General features: G+C 44.0%; 1 protein-coding gene across 1 annotated transcript in view; it reads right to left on the reverse strand.

Annotated features, from left to right (window-relative positions):
• The window catches only part of PPP1R14C (protein phosphatase 1 regulatory inhibitor subunit 14C), a 43,187-nt gene extending 25,783 nt beyond the window's left edge, over positions 1-17,404 (reverse strand). The window contains exon 1 of the mRNA XM_082215368.1: positions 16,951-17,404. Coding sequence (XP_082071494.1) covers positions 16,951-17,214 — 264 coding nt within the window. The 5' untranslated portion in view covers positions 17,215-17,404. The remainder of the gene's footprint in view (positions 1-16,950) is intronic.
• Between the last annotated feature and the right edge of the window lie 989 nt (positions 17,405-18,393).

Consider the following 18,393-nt stretch of genomic DNA (forward strand, 5'->3'; position numbering starts at 1 on the left):
AATCAGCATGTTTTTACATGAATAGAATGTGTCCTTTTATTTAAAATGCATCTCTGGGTTATTTGTGGGGCCTGCCTGGTGTTTTTACATGAGTAGAATGTGTGCTTTTATTTAAAATGCACCTCTGGGTTATTTGTGGGGCATAGGAAATCGTTCTTCCCCCCCCCCCTTCAAAATATAGTCTGGCCCCCCACAAGGTCTGAGGGACAGTCGACCGGCCCCCTGCTGAAAAAGTTTGTTGACCCCTGGCATAGGCAGTAGAAGAAAGGAAAATTGCTGTTATTAGTCTCTCAACACATTACCCCTATTTAACATTACAGTGTTCCTACTGACAAAGGGAGCAAATTTGAGCAAATGAAAGAATGTAGCTCAAGCAGGTTCTAATTCATGACTGGACTACTGCAATGCACTCAACATGGAGCTACCCTTGAAGATAGTCCAGAAGCTGCAGCCACTGAAGAATGTAGTTGTAGATTTTTGAGTGGGGTAGCTAGGTGGGAGCATACGTCACTGGTCCTGAAAGCACTGCACTCCCTGTAAGTTACCACACCATTCAAGGTTTCAATACTGGTGTACTAAAGCCATGAACAGTGCCAATGTGTATGACCCATGGGGTGGCAACTCAGGACAGAGCCTTCTCTGTAGCAGTGCCCTGGTTTCTGAACTCAGCAGTCTACCCAGCATCAGCCTCATGTAAACATGCTTTATAACAAGTCATATTATTAGTCCATTTAGCCCAGTTATATCTACTCAGACTAGCAACATTTGGTCAACAGTAGGAAATGATCCTTGCTAATCGTTTGAGAAACAAATAAATTACTTTTTCTCATGGACCAATGGGTAAGTTATTTACCTTCAGGGACAAGCTGCTTACATTGCAGTACTAATCCAATTTCTGAGAGGTTCCTAGACTCAAAACAATCTTCCGGGAATTACTCTTGTAGAAGAAAAGTTTGGTTTTCCTTTGAATGGAATAAATCAGTTGTCCAAGTGTCCTAAGAGTTTTGACCATCACTGAGCCATCACTGGAACATCTTTGAGGCACCCCGCCCTTTCGAGTTGTGTAGCTCCCCCTCCCGTCTTTTCGTTTTCCATTTTTGTACATATTTGCTTTCTCACTGAGAAGCATGAAAACAAAGTCAGTTGCTAATAAATGTTAGCCTTTGTCCATGTGTCCTTGGAGGTAAACTAAGTTATATCAATTTCTAAGTAACTTTCTACAGTATTGAGAAACTGGCCTGACCTACTCTGCAATTGGCTGAGTACCGCTACAGTCGTCGTGCAGCTTTCCCTAGTAACTGTGCCTATTTCTGAAACACAGGAAATCATTACGTACAAAAAATGTCTGCTTTAACCAGGTTATTTTTGTTTCAGGTATGTGTTGTTAGCACAAAGAGAAAGAGGAGTTTCAAGCATCCTAGAAAGCTATGGGCCTGGTGGGTGGACTCCAAAAGAGCAACATCTGACACAGTTCACAAGCACTTTGCATAAAGTATAGTTAAAACATGCTTTTGTAAGATGTTTCAGAGCATGGTGCTTTTTCAATCCTCAACAACCGCCAAACATGCAATCGAGTGTGTGCATGTGAATGCGCATGTTATAACCAGTTTGGGGAGGGGGCTGGGAAACAAAAACAAAAATCTAAGTATATGAAGCAAAATTAAGATGTTAAAACAATGTAATAAAAATGAATGAATGAATACTACAAGCGTGCTCATCAAGCATCACACTGCTTTCACGCTCGTTGACTATCACTAGAATCAGGTTTACATAAGAGGAATTGGGTAGTACTTTTTCTGGATGCCTGATTTCTCTGCCTGAAAGAATGCTAGCCATCAGTAGCCTGCGGTCAGTGGACTAAGCTAGTCCCCTGGCACCTCCTTCCCAAAGTCCAGGAAGCTTCTGCCCAGCTTTGGGAGGGAGGTGTGATGCTCCAAAGGGTCCAAAAGCCTTCTCACCACCTTCCCAAAGCCTGCCTGCCTTTGGGAAGGAGGCAGGAGGGCTCCAGCGTCCTGTCAGAGGTATGGCACCTCTTTCCCAAAGCCCACAAAGCTTCTGCCCGGCTTAGAGAGGTGTGACGCTCATGTGCATGACATCATCACCCTCGCCCCACAATCATCCTCGCAAGCTGCTGCCTCTGTGTTTTTTTTTAATATAATATTTATTGAAAATTTTTTAGAGTTACAAAATGTTCAAAGAATATGGTAAAAAGGTAATGGTTATGAGAAGTTGGTAAAAAAGATTTAAGCTCTAAGATTATTTTCATAAGATAAAATGAGAATAGAGTAAGGTAATGAAAAGGATTTGTTGGGACAATCATTAATCAAGATACAAGAGATGGGAGGAGGAGGAGGTCGTGGAAAGAAGGTAATGGAAATTGGAGAATTTGAAAAGGATGGTTTTATTTTTGTTTTCTTTTTATATTTTTGTTTTTTTCCCTTTTTTGTAATTTTGTCTTTTTTGTGTGTATTTTTTTTTAAATTCTTATGTTTTAATAAATATCATTTAAAAAAAAAATAATAATTAATTTTTATACAATATAAAACACCAAGCTACGTAACCCAGTAACAAACAAAAACAATACCTCTCCGGTTTAAAAGGCCATAATTGTTTAATTAGTCAAAAGCCTGGGAGAAGACAAATGTTTTGCCTCGTGCCTAAAGATACATAACAAAGCATTCCAATGGTTTTAACCCCATCAAGAGCAGGCCACCTCCATTCACCCAGTCTGACCATCCACGAATAGTGCCTTAGTCTTATCTAGACTGAGCCTCAGTCTGTTGGCTTTCATCCCATCCATTATTGAGGCAAGACAAAGGTCTAGCACATCCACTGCCACACCCGCCAATGTAAAGGAGAAGCAGAGCTGTGTGTCATCAACAGATTGCTGACCATGTACTCCAAAACTCCGGATTACCCCACTCAGTGGTTTCATGTAGATGTTAAACAGCCTGGGGGTAAAATCAAACCCTGAGAAACCCCACACTGAAGGCTCAATGGAGCTGAACAGCACCTCCCAATCATCACCCTCTGGAAATGACCATCCAAAGTAGGGCCAGAACCACCGCTAAGCAGTTCCACCCACCCCCTAACTCAGACAGCAACTCTAGATGGGTACCATGGTTGATGGTATGAAAGCTGCTGGGAGGTCAAGGACAATCAAGAGGGACACATTTCTCCCGTCTCTCTCTCTCAACAGAGGTCATCATACTGGGCAATCAAAGCACTTTCTGTGCTAAAACTGGGCCTAAACCCCAACTGAAGTGGATCTAGAAAATCAGTTTCCTCCAAGAGCGCCTGGATCTGGTCTGCGACCACCTGCTCAAGAACCATGTCCAGGTATTGGCCACTTGCCAGTAATTACTTAGATTTTCCAAATTCAGGGAGGATTTTAGTACATGAGAACCCACCCTAAATGCTGCAAAAGGCCTGCGACATACTGTTTATGCAGCCTCTGAACCAGGACTGTAGGTAACCATGGCAACCAGCTCAATTCTGAAGTGCACAGCAGATAAGTCAGGTGAGACGCATTCACTGAAGTAGGTGCAGACAAATATAAATATTAATACATCAGTCATTGGCTAACATGAATGAAATTCCAGGAGATGGAAAAACACTACAAGCCAGATTTAAAGTAGGTCACAAAATGAGTTTACACACACTTGGGTGCCATTAACATCTAGCCATACAGCCTATGTTGATTCACTATTAAACCCGTGAAGACACAACACTTGAAAGGAAAATGTTCATTTCACAGTATCACATGAAGCCTTTACTTGAAAGCCTCTTTAGCTTCAATGAAATCTGCTCTCAAGATATGCTAACACAACATTTGTAATGCCAAAACACCTTAGTTTGTTATAAGAAGTAGCAAGCAAGACATTGTCTTGAGTTCGGGGGAGTAGTAGGCAGAATGCCTGGCTCCCCTTCTCATTCATGGTATAGATGCCTGGTGAGGTGACAGGCCAGGTAATGGGCCATTAAGGGAACAAAGGAAGGGGCTATGCATGAGAAGACAAACGGGAAGGGGCCCCTCATTCAACTCATGGGTAGCTAGAAGAACAAAGGCAGAGTTGAGAGCTGAGAGCTGAGTAATGTGCACTAGAAGATGGGGGGAAAGCTGCAGACTGGGAAGTCAAAGAAAGCCAGAGGGATGTATGATTTCTGCTTGAATCCAAGGCTGGGGCTTTGAGAGAACAAGATCCTCTTGGGCTGTTGATGTTGTGAGCCCCTCCATCATAAGTTCAGGTTGTACATATGTGAAAATAAACCATATATCCTAAAGACACTACAGTCTCCACTGTATCGCATTCTGAAGGAAAAAAGAACCCTGTGTAACTGCCTGGAATCCCTTTTGAATGTTGTGCTGCTCAAATATTGGGGTGGTGAGCAACAATATGTAACCCACCTCTTTCTATAAGAGTTGGTATCCTATATCTTGTTAGAGAATAACTTTAGTGTACATGTTCCCCAAAAGAGTGTATTTGCATGTTTAGATTTCTTAATGTCTGTATTATCACATTTTCACGGTTCAGGTTCATTATATACCAAATACTGAAGATGAAACTGCAATACAAACTGCAGAATATTTGTTCTCCATTAAATTGTTTTAATCATTATTTGATGATATATTGTATGTAATTTCTATAAATCGCTTTAGGACTTCTGCTGGCTAAATTATGCCATGAGGACGACAATTGTGCAGTGAGGAGGATTCCCATCGCTGGAGAGTACAGGAATGCAATCCCCAAGTTTTCTCTACTCTACTCTTATACATACAGAAAGTAGCCTCTTGCATATCATTCTGTGTTTTCCAAGTTGATTTATGGAAGAATTCAATGAACTGGTTTGCTGTCATCACCTCATTATTATGTACTATAAAATAATATGTTTAGTATTTTACCCTCCTAGTGACCCATTTTTTTGTCAGTCATGTTATGTTTTATTATTTAGGTGTGTACATTTTTTAAAACAGAAAAATAAATTTTATATATATATATATATATATATATATATATATATATATATATATGGAGCCCGATGAGACTAGCTATGCATAGTATATGTATATTTTCTACCCCGTTACAAGATGGGCCTTGCTTAAATAAAGATAATCCACCAAGGTTTAATTTCCCCAAACTTGGACTGTAACCCCAATTGGCAGGTGAAGGGTCATCATGAAGAGAAGAGAAGAGAAGAGAAGAGAAGAGAAGAGAAGAGAAGAGAAGAATGCAATGAGTGGATTGCCGCCTGGGGCAAGTATTCTGAAGAAGATGATGTGTTATGAAGGAGCTTTCCCAACATGGAGAATATACAATATAATATAATTTCATTAGAGACTGGTCAAGCCTGAAATACTCCTCTGATCTAGGGAACAACTGCAGCCACTCATTTATACTGTTTGCATAGCCTCATTCTTGCATGCCATGCTCCGAATGCCAGAGGAGGAAATACATGCTTTAAACTCAATCCAATATTAATCATGGGTTAAGTAGCTTTGACAGCCACTTCCAAGTCTGAAGAATGCCGTCAACTTGGAGAACCTTGTTACTTGAAGTAGACCTACACCTAGTTCAGCAGATTTCACCACAATCTATAACAGCAGTGTTGAGGAATTTGTTCAGTATGAAGTGCCACTTAAGGACTGGTTGCAGGTGATTTCGGCAGTTTTCACTTAAAGAGCTATTCACTTGCTTTTTAACATGGCAGACACCAATTCCAAATGTTACATACATATCCATAGCTTTACTGTTGGAGCCACCCTCAGATGCTGTATGAACAGGGAAATGAAGGCTTGTCTAATCATGATCTTGCCACAGCATATGTCATCTTGAAGACTTTCATCAGTTTAGCACAGGCATAGGCAAACTCCGGCCCTCCAGATGTTTTGGAACTACAACTCCCATCATCCCTAGCTAACAGGACCAGTGGTCAGGGATGATGGGAATTGTAGTCCCAAACATCTGGAGGGCTGGAGTTTGCCTATGCCTGGTTTAGCAGCACACCAAAAAAAAAAAAAAAAAACAAACCCACAACCCAGACCCAGCATGATGATCTGCTAGCAAAGTGATGGAAGATAGAAAGCCGCCTTACACAGAGGCAGACCATTGACCCATCTAGCTCAGTATTGTCTGCACTGACTGCCAGTGACTATCCAGGTTTTAGTCTTTCAGAGTCTGGGGATTGAATCGGGGACCTACATGCAAAGCACTCGCCCTGCCCTGGAGTTACACAAAAACCAGTTTGATCCTCAGAGTAGGCGCTTGTTCCAAACAAGTCAATAGGATTTAATCTGGGACACAATTTCTCAACAAAAACTGTTCATTTCAGATACTGTGGTAACCAGGTATGGACAACATGTTTTTTTACCCTTACTAGCCCATAAAACAATTACTGTCATTCCTTCATACTGCTTCCCTTGTCCTAACATTACTTTTGAGGAAGCAGACAGGAAATAATTCCTGAAACTGGGAGGAGTATCCACTCCTGAGGGGGCTTTAAATTTGTTGGCTTAGTTAACCCCTTCCCTGCCTTGCCAACTGAGAACAGCTCAGTACAATACTTATTGCATAAATTACACAAAAATAATGGATAAAGAATATTCATATGCTTTTTACAATAATCACTTTTCTATCATATACTTTTGAATTGGACAGCTGCCTCCTTGTTTATCTTACATGAATGGTCACAAAAAGCTTTGCCCTCCAAGCACAAAATGTTGAATGACAGAATCTGTAGTATCCAGTCAAATTTGTGAGTTTTTTTGGATTCTGAATGTAGGTGTAAGAAAAGCCTACACATCTGCACAAATGGCAATTTGTCTGGTATTGACTCAGAATATGCTATTCAGCATCACTTCAGTTTCTGCAACTAAACTCTTTTCATGTATTAAAACAGTACACCAAAAAATATTCTTTTCTTACTAGCAAGAGGGTGCAAGGAGACCCTCCAATTACTCCAGTTTTGGCACAGACTCCGAAAATACGTTGTAGTGGGTGATGCCAGGGGCGAAGGAAGGGGTGTGTGGTGGGGGAGGACCGCCCCAGGTGTCACCACTGTGGGGGGTAACAAAATGCAGGGCAGCACTCACCGCACGGCCTGCAGTGTGCCCGACCCACATGTCTCTCCTGGCAGTAACGCGGTGGCTTAGGCACCCGCAGGCTCCATGCTGCCCCAAACAGTCCGCCCGCCACCTCCCCCTCAGCTGTAGGGTGGCTGAGTGGGAGGAGGCAGGCAGACTCCTTGAGGCCCCTGCGGAGTGTCCTGCCCCAGCTTGCCCCGCCCTGCAGGTGGCTGGCCCCACCCCCGGGCGCAGGGCACCCACACCGTCCAATTGGTTTGCTCCGCCACTGGGTGAAGCACATGCCCAACAAAACCAGGTGTGGGAAACCTTTGACCCTCCAGATATTGCTGAACTCCCGCTCCCATCAACCAGGTAATTGTTCATGCTTGCTGGAGGTGATGGGAGTTGTATTTCAGCAACACCTGGAGAGCCAAACATTCCCAACATCTGAACAAAATATTTCCCTACCCACTTCAGTATCATGTCTTTAAATCAAGGGCCTCTCCCCACCTGTTTTATTACATGTGTATTCTGCAACATTTTCCCAGTAATGATGTATGGAAGTGAGAGCTGGACTATAAAGAAGGCTGATCGCCGAAGAATTGATGCTTTTGAATTATGTTGCTGGAGGAGACTCTTGAGAGTCCCATGGACTGCAAGAAGATCAAACCTCTCCATTCTGAAGGAAATCAGCCCTGAGTACTCACTGGAAGGACTGATCGTGAAGCTGAGGCTCCAGTACTTTGGCTACCTCATGTGAAGAGAAGACTCCCTGGAAAAGACCCTGATGTTGGGAAAGATGGAGGGCACAAGGAGAAGGGGACGACAGAGGATGAGATGGTTGGACAGTGTTCTCGAAGCTACCAGCATGAGTTTGACCAAACTGTGGGAGGCAGTGGAAGACAGGAGAGCCTGGCGTGCTCTGGTCCATGGGGTCACAAAGAGTCGGACACGACTAAACGACTAATCAACAACAAATCCTACAACATCTTCTTGACACAATAACAGAGAATAAGTGCTGGATTTATCCTGCTTTAGCTTGGCTCAGCAATACTTCCACAGTGCAACCACATTGCTGCTGTTCAGAGGCAGCCCTAAAAATAAAGCAAACATTTGTGGTATAAAGAGGTGTGCTATTTTCCTGGGAAAAGAGGTGCCGAGACTCACCATGAAGGCCTCCCTTGTTCTCTTATAATGGCAACGGTGCTCACCCGAGAAGTGCCGGAACTGAGTACCAGCAAGTTCTGGCTGAAAAAAGCCCTGATAAAGAGAGATGGGATTTCAGTGGAAGTTACAGAATATGCACTGAATGGAAATGAAGAAATGTGACTATCCCAAAACCTTTGCATGCGCAAATAGCACTGAGAGCAGAACTGCGTGTAACGACTCCAGTAGCACTGTAAGCACAAATCATCATGAATGTGCAATAAACAGGATACATGGAAGGGCCCCAAGACACTATCCTTCAACCTTGTGTTCTAACAAGGTTAGATTCAAAGTAAAGCACTTTTATATCCCAGGAGCTCATCAAGTATGTGCTCAACTTCAACTGGAAACTAGGTTTACAATATTTCTGCAAGTTAATTGTCATCAACACAGATATACAATTTGTGAGAGCACTACATGAAATAATGAATTATCCAACAAGAAACTAATCATGTTATTATATGCTCCCCAATTTCTGGGTACTGAGAAGTTTCAGGAGCGCAGTGCTTACTCAAGTTTGAGTCTACTGTGGAAGGAGGCCAGCAGTGTTTTGTAATATTTATGCTTATTTATGCTTATATACAAATAAATGGGATAAAAACGCTCTACCCACATGTTCCAATGTTCAGCGCCACATCAGGGACAACCAGCACCTCAAAATGCTTCCAAAACCAACTCAGCTCCCATTTGCCTTCCTCCCAAACTGCCATGTCTTCACATATAGAGTTAAAAACAACATCCCCAGGCAAAGGAGGAAGACAGACATGGTTCTCTTCTCCAAATAGTCTCTGGCTATTTTCTTAGTCACTGCTAAAGCCTGCTATCGACAGCCATCAGCTAATCTCCTGAACAAAGGGAAAGAAATGGGCAATTTTACCAAGACCATCAACAAATTCGAGCTCTGGAGTTGGAAAGAATCCCAAAGATCACCCAGTCAAACCAAAATCCCACATCATGGTGTGAAATGTAGGGCATACACAACTGCACATAAGAAAGGCGGTCAACACAGGTGGGTTTTTGTTTTTTTCACCCCTGTGAATACGCCTTCCAAACTTACATGCTTCAAGAGAGACACTTACCTATCTCCACCCCAAAAAATGATGTCCTTGTCAGTTTTGCTCTTCTCCCCTGTGCCTTTTCCCCTTTATCGAAAAGCATTATTTGCACTATCATCTGGTGTCCAACTCCCCACCCCCTTTCTAGAATTGAGCCACAAGACTGTTCAACAGAGAGAGGTAGGAGATTCCTTTGTGATATCCCAGCTGCTCAGTCAGTCAGTACACTGCACAGGCGAGTAGGGGTTAGACTGCTGAGCAATCCCCAGTCAGCCAGGAAGCTCACTAAGTAACCTTGGGACAGTCATGCTCTGTCAGCCTAACTTACCCACAGGACAGTTTGGCAAGGACAAAATGAAGGCGAGTGTGATATACACTACCTTGGAGAAAGGGCGAGATAAATACTTCAATTAATAATTCTGCTTCCGACTGACAAAGCTTGTCACACGCCCTTCTGAGTTTGCTCCTCAAGAGGAGACTGTGTACTTAGCAGGATGATGAGCACACTTTCCGGAGCAGAGCAGCTCCTATTTTCTATGAGAATGCAGAATGCTGGTCTGATCCAGCAGAGGTCTTCTTATTGGAGCTTCTGTACAAAAATAATACGTATCTTGGATAGAAGTGTGGGTGTCCTGCTCATCTTCTCAGCCACTGCAAGTTCATTTCCTCAGGGATGAGAGGTTTTTATTTATTTTCAAATAAATTGTATGTGCCACATTTTGGCCCTCAGGAATAGCTTAAAATAAAGCAATTAAAGCATAATTTCAACCCAATTGAGTAATCAAACAGAGAAGCATATTTCTCCTGAAATATTTCATGTGGCATTTTGACAGTTCCACAAAGGATGGCATCGTGGTAGAGATGGGCTGCCCAGAGGGGAAAATATGACAAGTGGTGTCACTTTCCAAAGCAGCAGTAAAAGTGCACCTTCAGAGGCTGCCATAGCTTGTCAGACCATTGGTCCATTCTAGCTCCATACTATCAACAATGACTGGCAGACTTTGCCCATCAGCCCTTCTTCCACACCATCATCTCCAGAGCAAGGAGCCAAATGCTCCCAGAGCAGCAAAGTAGTGCCCCAAATATAATTCACCATGATGCTTTGGCTAGCAGGCTGAGCAACATAGTTCTCCTGTAGTGGCTTCAATATTCCACTTTTATTAGCTACAATATGAACACTCTTATTGTATATTAATCCCACCTCAATATGCTAGACAATGATGAATGTATGAAGTATAGATTGCTTTTTTCTATCGAGCCAATCTATTTAGAGTCCCTGGAACAAACAGGCTGATATGTATTCTGATGTGACCCTGTTTAACACACACACACACACACACACACACTATTGTGTTTGGGACTTGGCTTAAAAATGAACCTCATCAAGTTTCAAGATTCTTTTGATCAGACGGGGGCTGTTTTCAACATATACACACTGAACTGAACATTTTCCTTTTCCTGTAGTAATTAAGTTGCATTCTTACTGTAGTAACTAGCCATCCTGAAATCACTTCCTTCTGTTTTACCATATCCATTACTTTAAAAATAGAAAAGACAAGGGTTCCCTGAATAATGATTTATTTATGTTCTAAATATAGATCATCATCTCACTCACATCAGGTTTCAAGATTTTTAAAGTAACAGGCACCATAAAGAATGCTTTTAAAGTCTTTACCCAACACTTTCCAGATATGATCCATTCTCTGAAGAGTCAAGTCAGAAAATATTTAAAGCTTTAAACATCACTTTGTTTGCAAGCTTTATTGCAAACTACTTTGTCATAAACTAAACCTTATTAAAATTGCAGCTTCTAGGAGCCGTGTTGCGTGAGTGATCCACAGACCCACTACAAACTATTAAGAGGAATGACCTGCACTTAAGATTCTGGAGGGCAAAGTTAGCCAGTCGCAACATTAGTCATCAACCTTGCTTTGCAATGCAGTGCATTTATCTTGTCTAAGCCGCTGTTTCTCAAATAGGGCCAGATGAGGCCACCAGGAACAATTGATCTAGGAAACTGGTTTAACGCAGCCACAAGTGGTTTCTATGAGATACTAGCTGTTGTCTGCATCTTGAGACCAGAAGGAGTGCTTTGCCTCTGGTTTAGAGCCCTTCTGAGAAGCCCATCCAGGTGTGCTCCCTGAATTGACAAAGTGATTTGGGGATGTGGGTCCCTCCAGATGTTGGGGGGTAGTTCCTCAGGGAATGCATGCTTAGAGAGTACAAACTCCCGAAACCTGTTGGGGCGGGAAGTCTCATGTTTCACTGCTCCTGATCTGTGGGGCTCAGGCTTGGTCATGATGCTGGGACCTGGGTTGTCCTCCAGTGCCACTGGACTAATGACTGGTCTGGCCATCAGGGTTGGGGCCTAGGTTGCTGTTCTGAGTCCACAGATCTGCCACTGATCCAGCCAGCAACTCCGCTTCAGAGCAAAGGCTACTGCTTTAGGCAAGGGTTATGACAAGCTATAGAACAGTGTGAACTTGGCTTCTTGTTGAGCACTGGTCTGCATCTCTATGCTGTTGAAGTTGCTAGAAAGAAAGTGAAGAGATCCCTCAAAAACATATGCAAGTGAAGCTTAAGATGCAGAGGCGCAGCACAGGGCCTTCAACAATTGCTACCATGTGGGCTTAGATCCTTGCACAAGAGCCCTTATCCTCCTCTCATGCACACACAAGCCTTCCCCCAAATGCATAATGTCAAGCCAGTTTACTACATCACCCGGCTTCCTTGGTACCCAAAAAAGTCTTAGCGGTACTGGGGATTTGAATACAATTTCCCAGCACTGAATAATGCTTTCCCTTTTTTGTGGAAGTGTCCAGTTCCACAAAAAAGGTAGTTCAATTCAGGCTTCTTTGGACTTAGTTACTAATGAAAACTTAAGTCATCTGCATCCACCACCACATCTGCCCTTGAAGTCAGCTAGGAGAGGTGGCATACCAGGGAAGCTATATCTAAAATAAGTCCAAAAGCATTTAAGGTCAATAAAGATATTCAAGTACCAAAATAACACCACAAATATTTTGATGTGTGTAGATAAGGCAGATCATACAACAGACCATCATGGATTTTCCATCTGATAAAGCCAGGCATAGGCAAACTCGGCTCTCCAGATGTTTTGGGACTAGAACGCCCATCATCCCTGACCAGTGGTCCTGTTAGCTAGGGATGATGGGAGTTGTAGTCCCAAAACATCCAGAGGGCTGAATTTGCCTATGCCTGGATAAAGCCTTCGCAGTGTTATAAACCAGCTACCATGGCTATGATCTGTAAGCTTAACATGTAGTTCTGCCTAACCTGGGATAAAGTGAAGAACTCTTATACCAGAATGCTCACCCGTTCACACATTCTCCCATGTACCATCTCATGATCTGTGGGTGCCAGTGCCTGCATGGAGCTGGGCTGAGCCAAACCAATTCCAGCAATGCAAGCCTGGGGCTGATCAGATTCTAGCAAATGTATAGTATTCACTTTTGATCCAAGAAATCAAAGTGCAACCTTTATAATGAGAGGACTAGTCAAGCTGATCTTACAAGTATCAACAAGGTTTTTCTAGCATACTTTTCTAGCCTTATCCTTTCAGAGGCTGCAAATATTCAAATGTGTGCTATTGCCAATAACACACATGAACTTTTGCAGCTCAAAATTCAGATTAAAAAACTTGCTTATTTAAGCACCAACATGTTAAAAATGCACAACTTTAATGCTACCTTTCTTGCTGAAAATATTATCTGGAATAGAATAGGTTTTTACAATCTTCCCACCCCCCATGAGAATGGCAAGAAGAAGAAATCAGAACAAGTTTCTGGCTTGAGCATTTAATCATCACAATCTGTCTGAGGATTCACCTTCCTGTAGGCATAAGAACTTGCAGCTTCATTAACCATTTATTTTACAATAATTATACCTAACACATATATGAATCCAAAGTCATTTCCTGTCTCTGAAATTAATTATGCTTATGCCCTAATTATATACTGTATTTATATTTTACTTTTCTTATTATAACCTGAATGGTCAGTAAAATTACCACTTGCCTTGATGCACCTAAAGGGACTAAACACACTTTCCAAAAACGATCAAAGGAGGAATGAGCAACACTCAATGTCTCCCCAAGAGCCACAGAGTCTTTAGTGGAAGGTGGGGCAGGAAGACATGAATTCTCCCACTTGAACCTTCCATATCATTAAGGCTGGCTGGCACCTTGAACAGAAGCACTCAAGTTAGAGGGCAAGGACACGGCAACATTTCACGTTCACATCTTGCAGACTTCAGGTGATTCCTTGACCAGTCTTGCCAAAGCACTTAACACCATGCCTAACTCAACTACAGCTGTATAGAATAACGCCCCTGACAAGCTGTGCACTATGCAGCTCCACCCAATAAGACAAAACCATCAGAACAAGATCTAAATTGGCACAGTTTACTGACAAAGCTTCTTCCAGCTACAACAGTACACTTCACTTAAAACAATGGAAGATGTATATTCTACACTGCATTAATATTTAGACATTTTCCTTCGATGTGTGCTGCAAGAAACTAATGAAGCCTGCCCTCAGGTTCTTAATTCTTTACTAGCTTTCAGTTAGGCTAGATGCCCAAGAAGCCATTAGAACATAAAACAGAGGAGAATTCAACCCAAATGCTTTTTCTGGCCTGTTTCTAGATGCTATAGAAATAGCTACATGGAGTGCCATAATGGAGGACCATCATTGGTTCCTGGACACAATGACTATGTTCCACCTCCGCTGTTAGAGGCAGCTTGCCTCTGAATGCCAGTTGCTGGGGGATCACAGGTAGGGAGAGCAATATTGCCCTCAGGTGCTGCCTACAGGCTTCTGTGAGAGCGTGATGCTGGACTAGACGGGCCTTCACCCTGATCCAACAAAGCTCTTCTGCTTAATTCATTCACATATTGAGCAGGGAAGGGAGGTGTCCAATTCTGGACCTCCCCCAATGTCTTACCCTTCTCCCATTCAATGACTGCTCTCTCCAGCCAAGTTCACGTCATGTACTGGAGTGAAACAGGCAGGGAAGTGCCTGAAACTATTGTGAGGCAAAGTGTAAAGAGTTCAAGTCTCTTTCCCAGCATACTTCTTTTTGTGACAAAAGTAGACCTTTATCCATTAATATGCTGAATGTGTGAACAATCACGACTACCTCCACTTTGGCCCTCAGTGAGACAAAAAAGGGGTGGTCTTTAAGTGTGTGCACATGGAGCATTGCAGCAGGGTGATAAGCTGCTACAAAACACTAGCATGTCAGTGAGTTGACTAGGCTACCACCCTTTGCCCTAACTTACCGTAGTTTTCTAATTCCACAGGATTTTTGTATGGAGTTACATTCAATGAGCTCTCAGGTTTGCCACCTCAATGACAACTAGACTTCCAAGGTCATCACTAGAACTAGATGTGGGAGGTCTGTAAATAGCCCATTTCTTAAATTGTTGAAAGCAACAACAACTGAACAGCGCACAAATTTGGGAGGGGAAAAGAGAATTGAATCTGGACCATGGGGCTCAGGGTGGGATAAGGAAAGGAGTTTTGACTTTTTTTGCCCCACCTTGGCACTATTAATCCCAAATACAATCAACCACACTGTAGGTTGATTGTACACATATGGTAGGACCATATTACAGGTATGATACCTGCATCCCCCTTGACAAGGTATTGGAAAAATAGCAGCTTGAGTGTGGGGGATAATTTTCATTGGGAAAACAGTGCAGAGTTGCAAGTCTCCATTTCCCAAACAGCCAAGGTTTTGATCTAAATCATAACCCCCTTCCCAGCTGTTATTTATAGTAATAATACTAATCATTTATTATTTGTACCCCGCCCATCTGACTGTGTTGCCCCAGCCACTCTGGGTGGCTTCCAGCATATATAAAGACATAGTAAAACATTAAACCTTAAAAAGCTTCCCTATACAGGGCTGCCTTCAGATGTCTCCTGAAAGTAAAATAGTTACTCATTCAATTCTTTAAGAAATTTATAGTTGGAAATAACACAAACGCTCTTTCCCCAATTTGCTATTTGAACAGAAGCCAACTATCATAGCAAAGTCAAAAGAACCTAATTTCAAAAGCAATTCAATCCTGCTAGAAATCAAGCATTCATTCTTCCAAACAAATATAAATTGTGCAAGATACTATTTGCTAACCTGATGAGCACTTGGCTCCCTTAGGGACAACTCATCATCCCTGAGGAAAGCAGATTCTTGCTTTCCCCATTATACATACTGAACTGTCACTCACTGTTCTTTCACCAGGAAAATTCCCAACATGTACGTAAGGGAATAAGCAACGTTCTTATTTAACAAGTCCAAACACAAGCCTTGACACATTCCACCAAACTCCAACATGAAACAGTCTTTGTAGGAGAAAAGGACTGCCAACTCCGTTGAAATGAACCCCCAAAGGCACTGATCTGGTTTTTCCCCTCTCTGGCACTAAGTTGACTACAGACAAGATTAAGGTAGGCAACACTCACGATTTAAAAATATATCTAATCACTCCACCCCACCTCCCATGCTCCTCTCCTTACAGAAACATCTAGTAACATACGACCTCTAGTTAGTATGCAACGCTGACAGAAGCACTCACTGGTTGCGATGTCCTCCCCATTTTACGCATTATCCGAAAGCGAAGAGCCCACTTAGCCTAACAAATTAAGGCTGGCCTCAGATATTAAAACAGTTTCCATCTCTTTGCACTTTAAACCTGCGATCTGAGATCACACTGAGAGGTTAGCAAACCGACAGCTCCGCGTACACTAATGAATATCATTATCAACAGTACGTGGTATGGCAGGCTGGTGGGGTTTTGAGCCAAGAAAGAGCAGCAAATAAACCATTCATAGAAGTGAGCGCGCTCCTCCGCGCTGCCGGCTGAGGATTTGAGCTAAGCCGCTGTAGGCAGAAGCGCGGAGGGTAATAAGCATCACATGATCCCGAGGAGAAGCGCCGCATGCAGGAACCCCCAGAACCCCCCACTCAGCACACCTATGGCAAAATAGACACGGATTTGTTTTAAGGGGCAACAACGTGCCCTTTTATTTGGTTGTGGGAAGTGGGAATCTTGCATAGCTTCTCTCTCTCTCTCTCTCTCTCTCTCACACACACACACACCCTTAAGAGGGCGAAGCTGAAGGGGAGACAGAACACGGGAATGTCATTTAGAGGTGGCTACATTCAGATTCACACACACATATTCATTCCCGGCGTTTTCCTCAGCCAGGGAGATCTTCACACTCCGGTGCAATTTATAAAACGACCGTGATGAAAAGGAATTCCCAATATGCAAATGAGAGGATTAAAAATGGCATGCAGGTTAATTTAAAAAAAAATGCGATCAAATCAGGAAAGCGGTTTTGTAGAAGGCGCTGGAGAGGCACCGAGTTGCTGAGCCTCCCTGCTCGCCAGGATGCCGCTTGCCGAGGCGGGGAGGACAGATTTAAAGTACGGTACTTGTGGCTCCTACTTGCTGGGCGCTCTTCGACCAGCCGGGAGCCGCTGAGGGCTGTGGGGTGTGTCTGGGGGCCTCGACGGGGTGCCCTTCCCTCCTGCCTTTCGGATCCGGGCCCCGATCACCTCCCTCCCTCCCCGGATCAGTTCCCCAGCCGGGAGTACCTCGCAGCCGTAGAGCTGCCCGAGCTGCTCCACGATCCACTCCTCCAGCACGAGCCTTTTCCGCAGCTCCTTGCGATCGTATTTGACCGTCACTTTGCCCTGCTGGTGGCGCCGCTGCTGCTGCTGAACTTGCACCACCGCCGCCGACGGGGCCACCGACTCTTCCCGGGACGAGCCGCCGCCGCTCTGGAAGAAAACGCGGTTCCCTTCTCCTCCTCCGGTGGCGGCGGGCCCCGGCTCGCTGCCCCCGGTGGCCACCGACATGGTCTGCTTCAGCCCCTGCTGCGCGGGGAGACCCGATCCTCCGGGGGTCTCGGGCTGGCGGGGGGCTCTGCTACGGCTGCCCGCCGAGGTGCTCTATGTCCGCCACGCCGCCCTGCGAGAGCGCGCTGCCAGCCCTGCCTGCACCTGCAGCTCGCAGCCTCTCATCGCGCTGCTCTCGCCGCCGGTTCAGCCTTGGAAGGAGGGCGGAGGCCTGGAAGCGGGGCGGGGAGAGCGCCTTAAAGGCGCAACTCGCCGCCCGCCTGACGTCAGGCAGATTCCCGCCCCCCTCAAGCGTTTCTTGGGGTTACCAACGTTCCCCCCTGCCGATGCTCTTGTGCCTTTAAGTAAGCAAGCTTCATTAGGGCTACCACTTCGTGACTGCATGGTGGCTAGGCTGGAATTCATCAGGTGAAGCTTTGCCCATGGTTCACCTGCTGAATTTCCTCCCACCTGTTCATAATAATAATAATAATTTATTTATACCCCGCCCATCTGGCTGTGTTTCTCCAGCCACTCTGAGCAGCTCTCAACAGAATATTTAAAACAAGATAAAAACATCAAACATTAAAATCTTCCCTAAACAGGGCTGCCTTCAAATGTCTTCTAAAAGTCAGATAGTTGTTTAGTTGTTCATGGAGGTGGGTCCTTCTCAAAGAGACCCTGTTCCTTTAAAATACTGACACCCAGAGGGGTTTTCAAGTGAACAGGGGTAGGATGGGACTGTACGAATTACATGGAAGGGAGATTTATACTGGAAGGGATTTACATGGAAGGGAGATTTATACTGGGAGAACAAAAGCAGTGATGGCACAAGCTACATCTGATGGAACTTCCATCAGATGTAGCGCTTAAGCATACCAGAACGCTCTGCATTGCTAAATCTAGGAAGGCTCATATGTGGATAGCCACCACCAGTCACCATAGGGAACCACTGAAGTTACATTGGGCTTATACTGGAATAGTGAGACCTTGGACCTTACCGTATGGCATTGGGCAATTAGCTAGTCCTGCACACGCAATAAAGCCAAAAAGAAACCAGGAAATTGTAGTTTTCTGGAAATTGTAGCTCTGTGACCTCTCACTACAGTTCCCAGGATTGCAGTTGGGGGGTGTACTTTAAATGTATGGTGTGTACACAGCCACTATTGCTGGGAGCACAGGATATACACCACTGGACAA

This window comes from Podarcis vaucheri (assembly GCF_965113315.1).
Source record: "Podarcis vaucheri genome assembly, chromosome: 3".
NCBI classification, from domain to species: Eukaryota; Metazoa; Chordata; class Lepidosauria; order Squamata; family Lacertidae; genus Podarcis; species Podarcis vaucheri.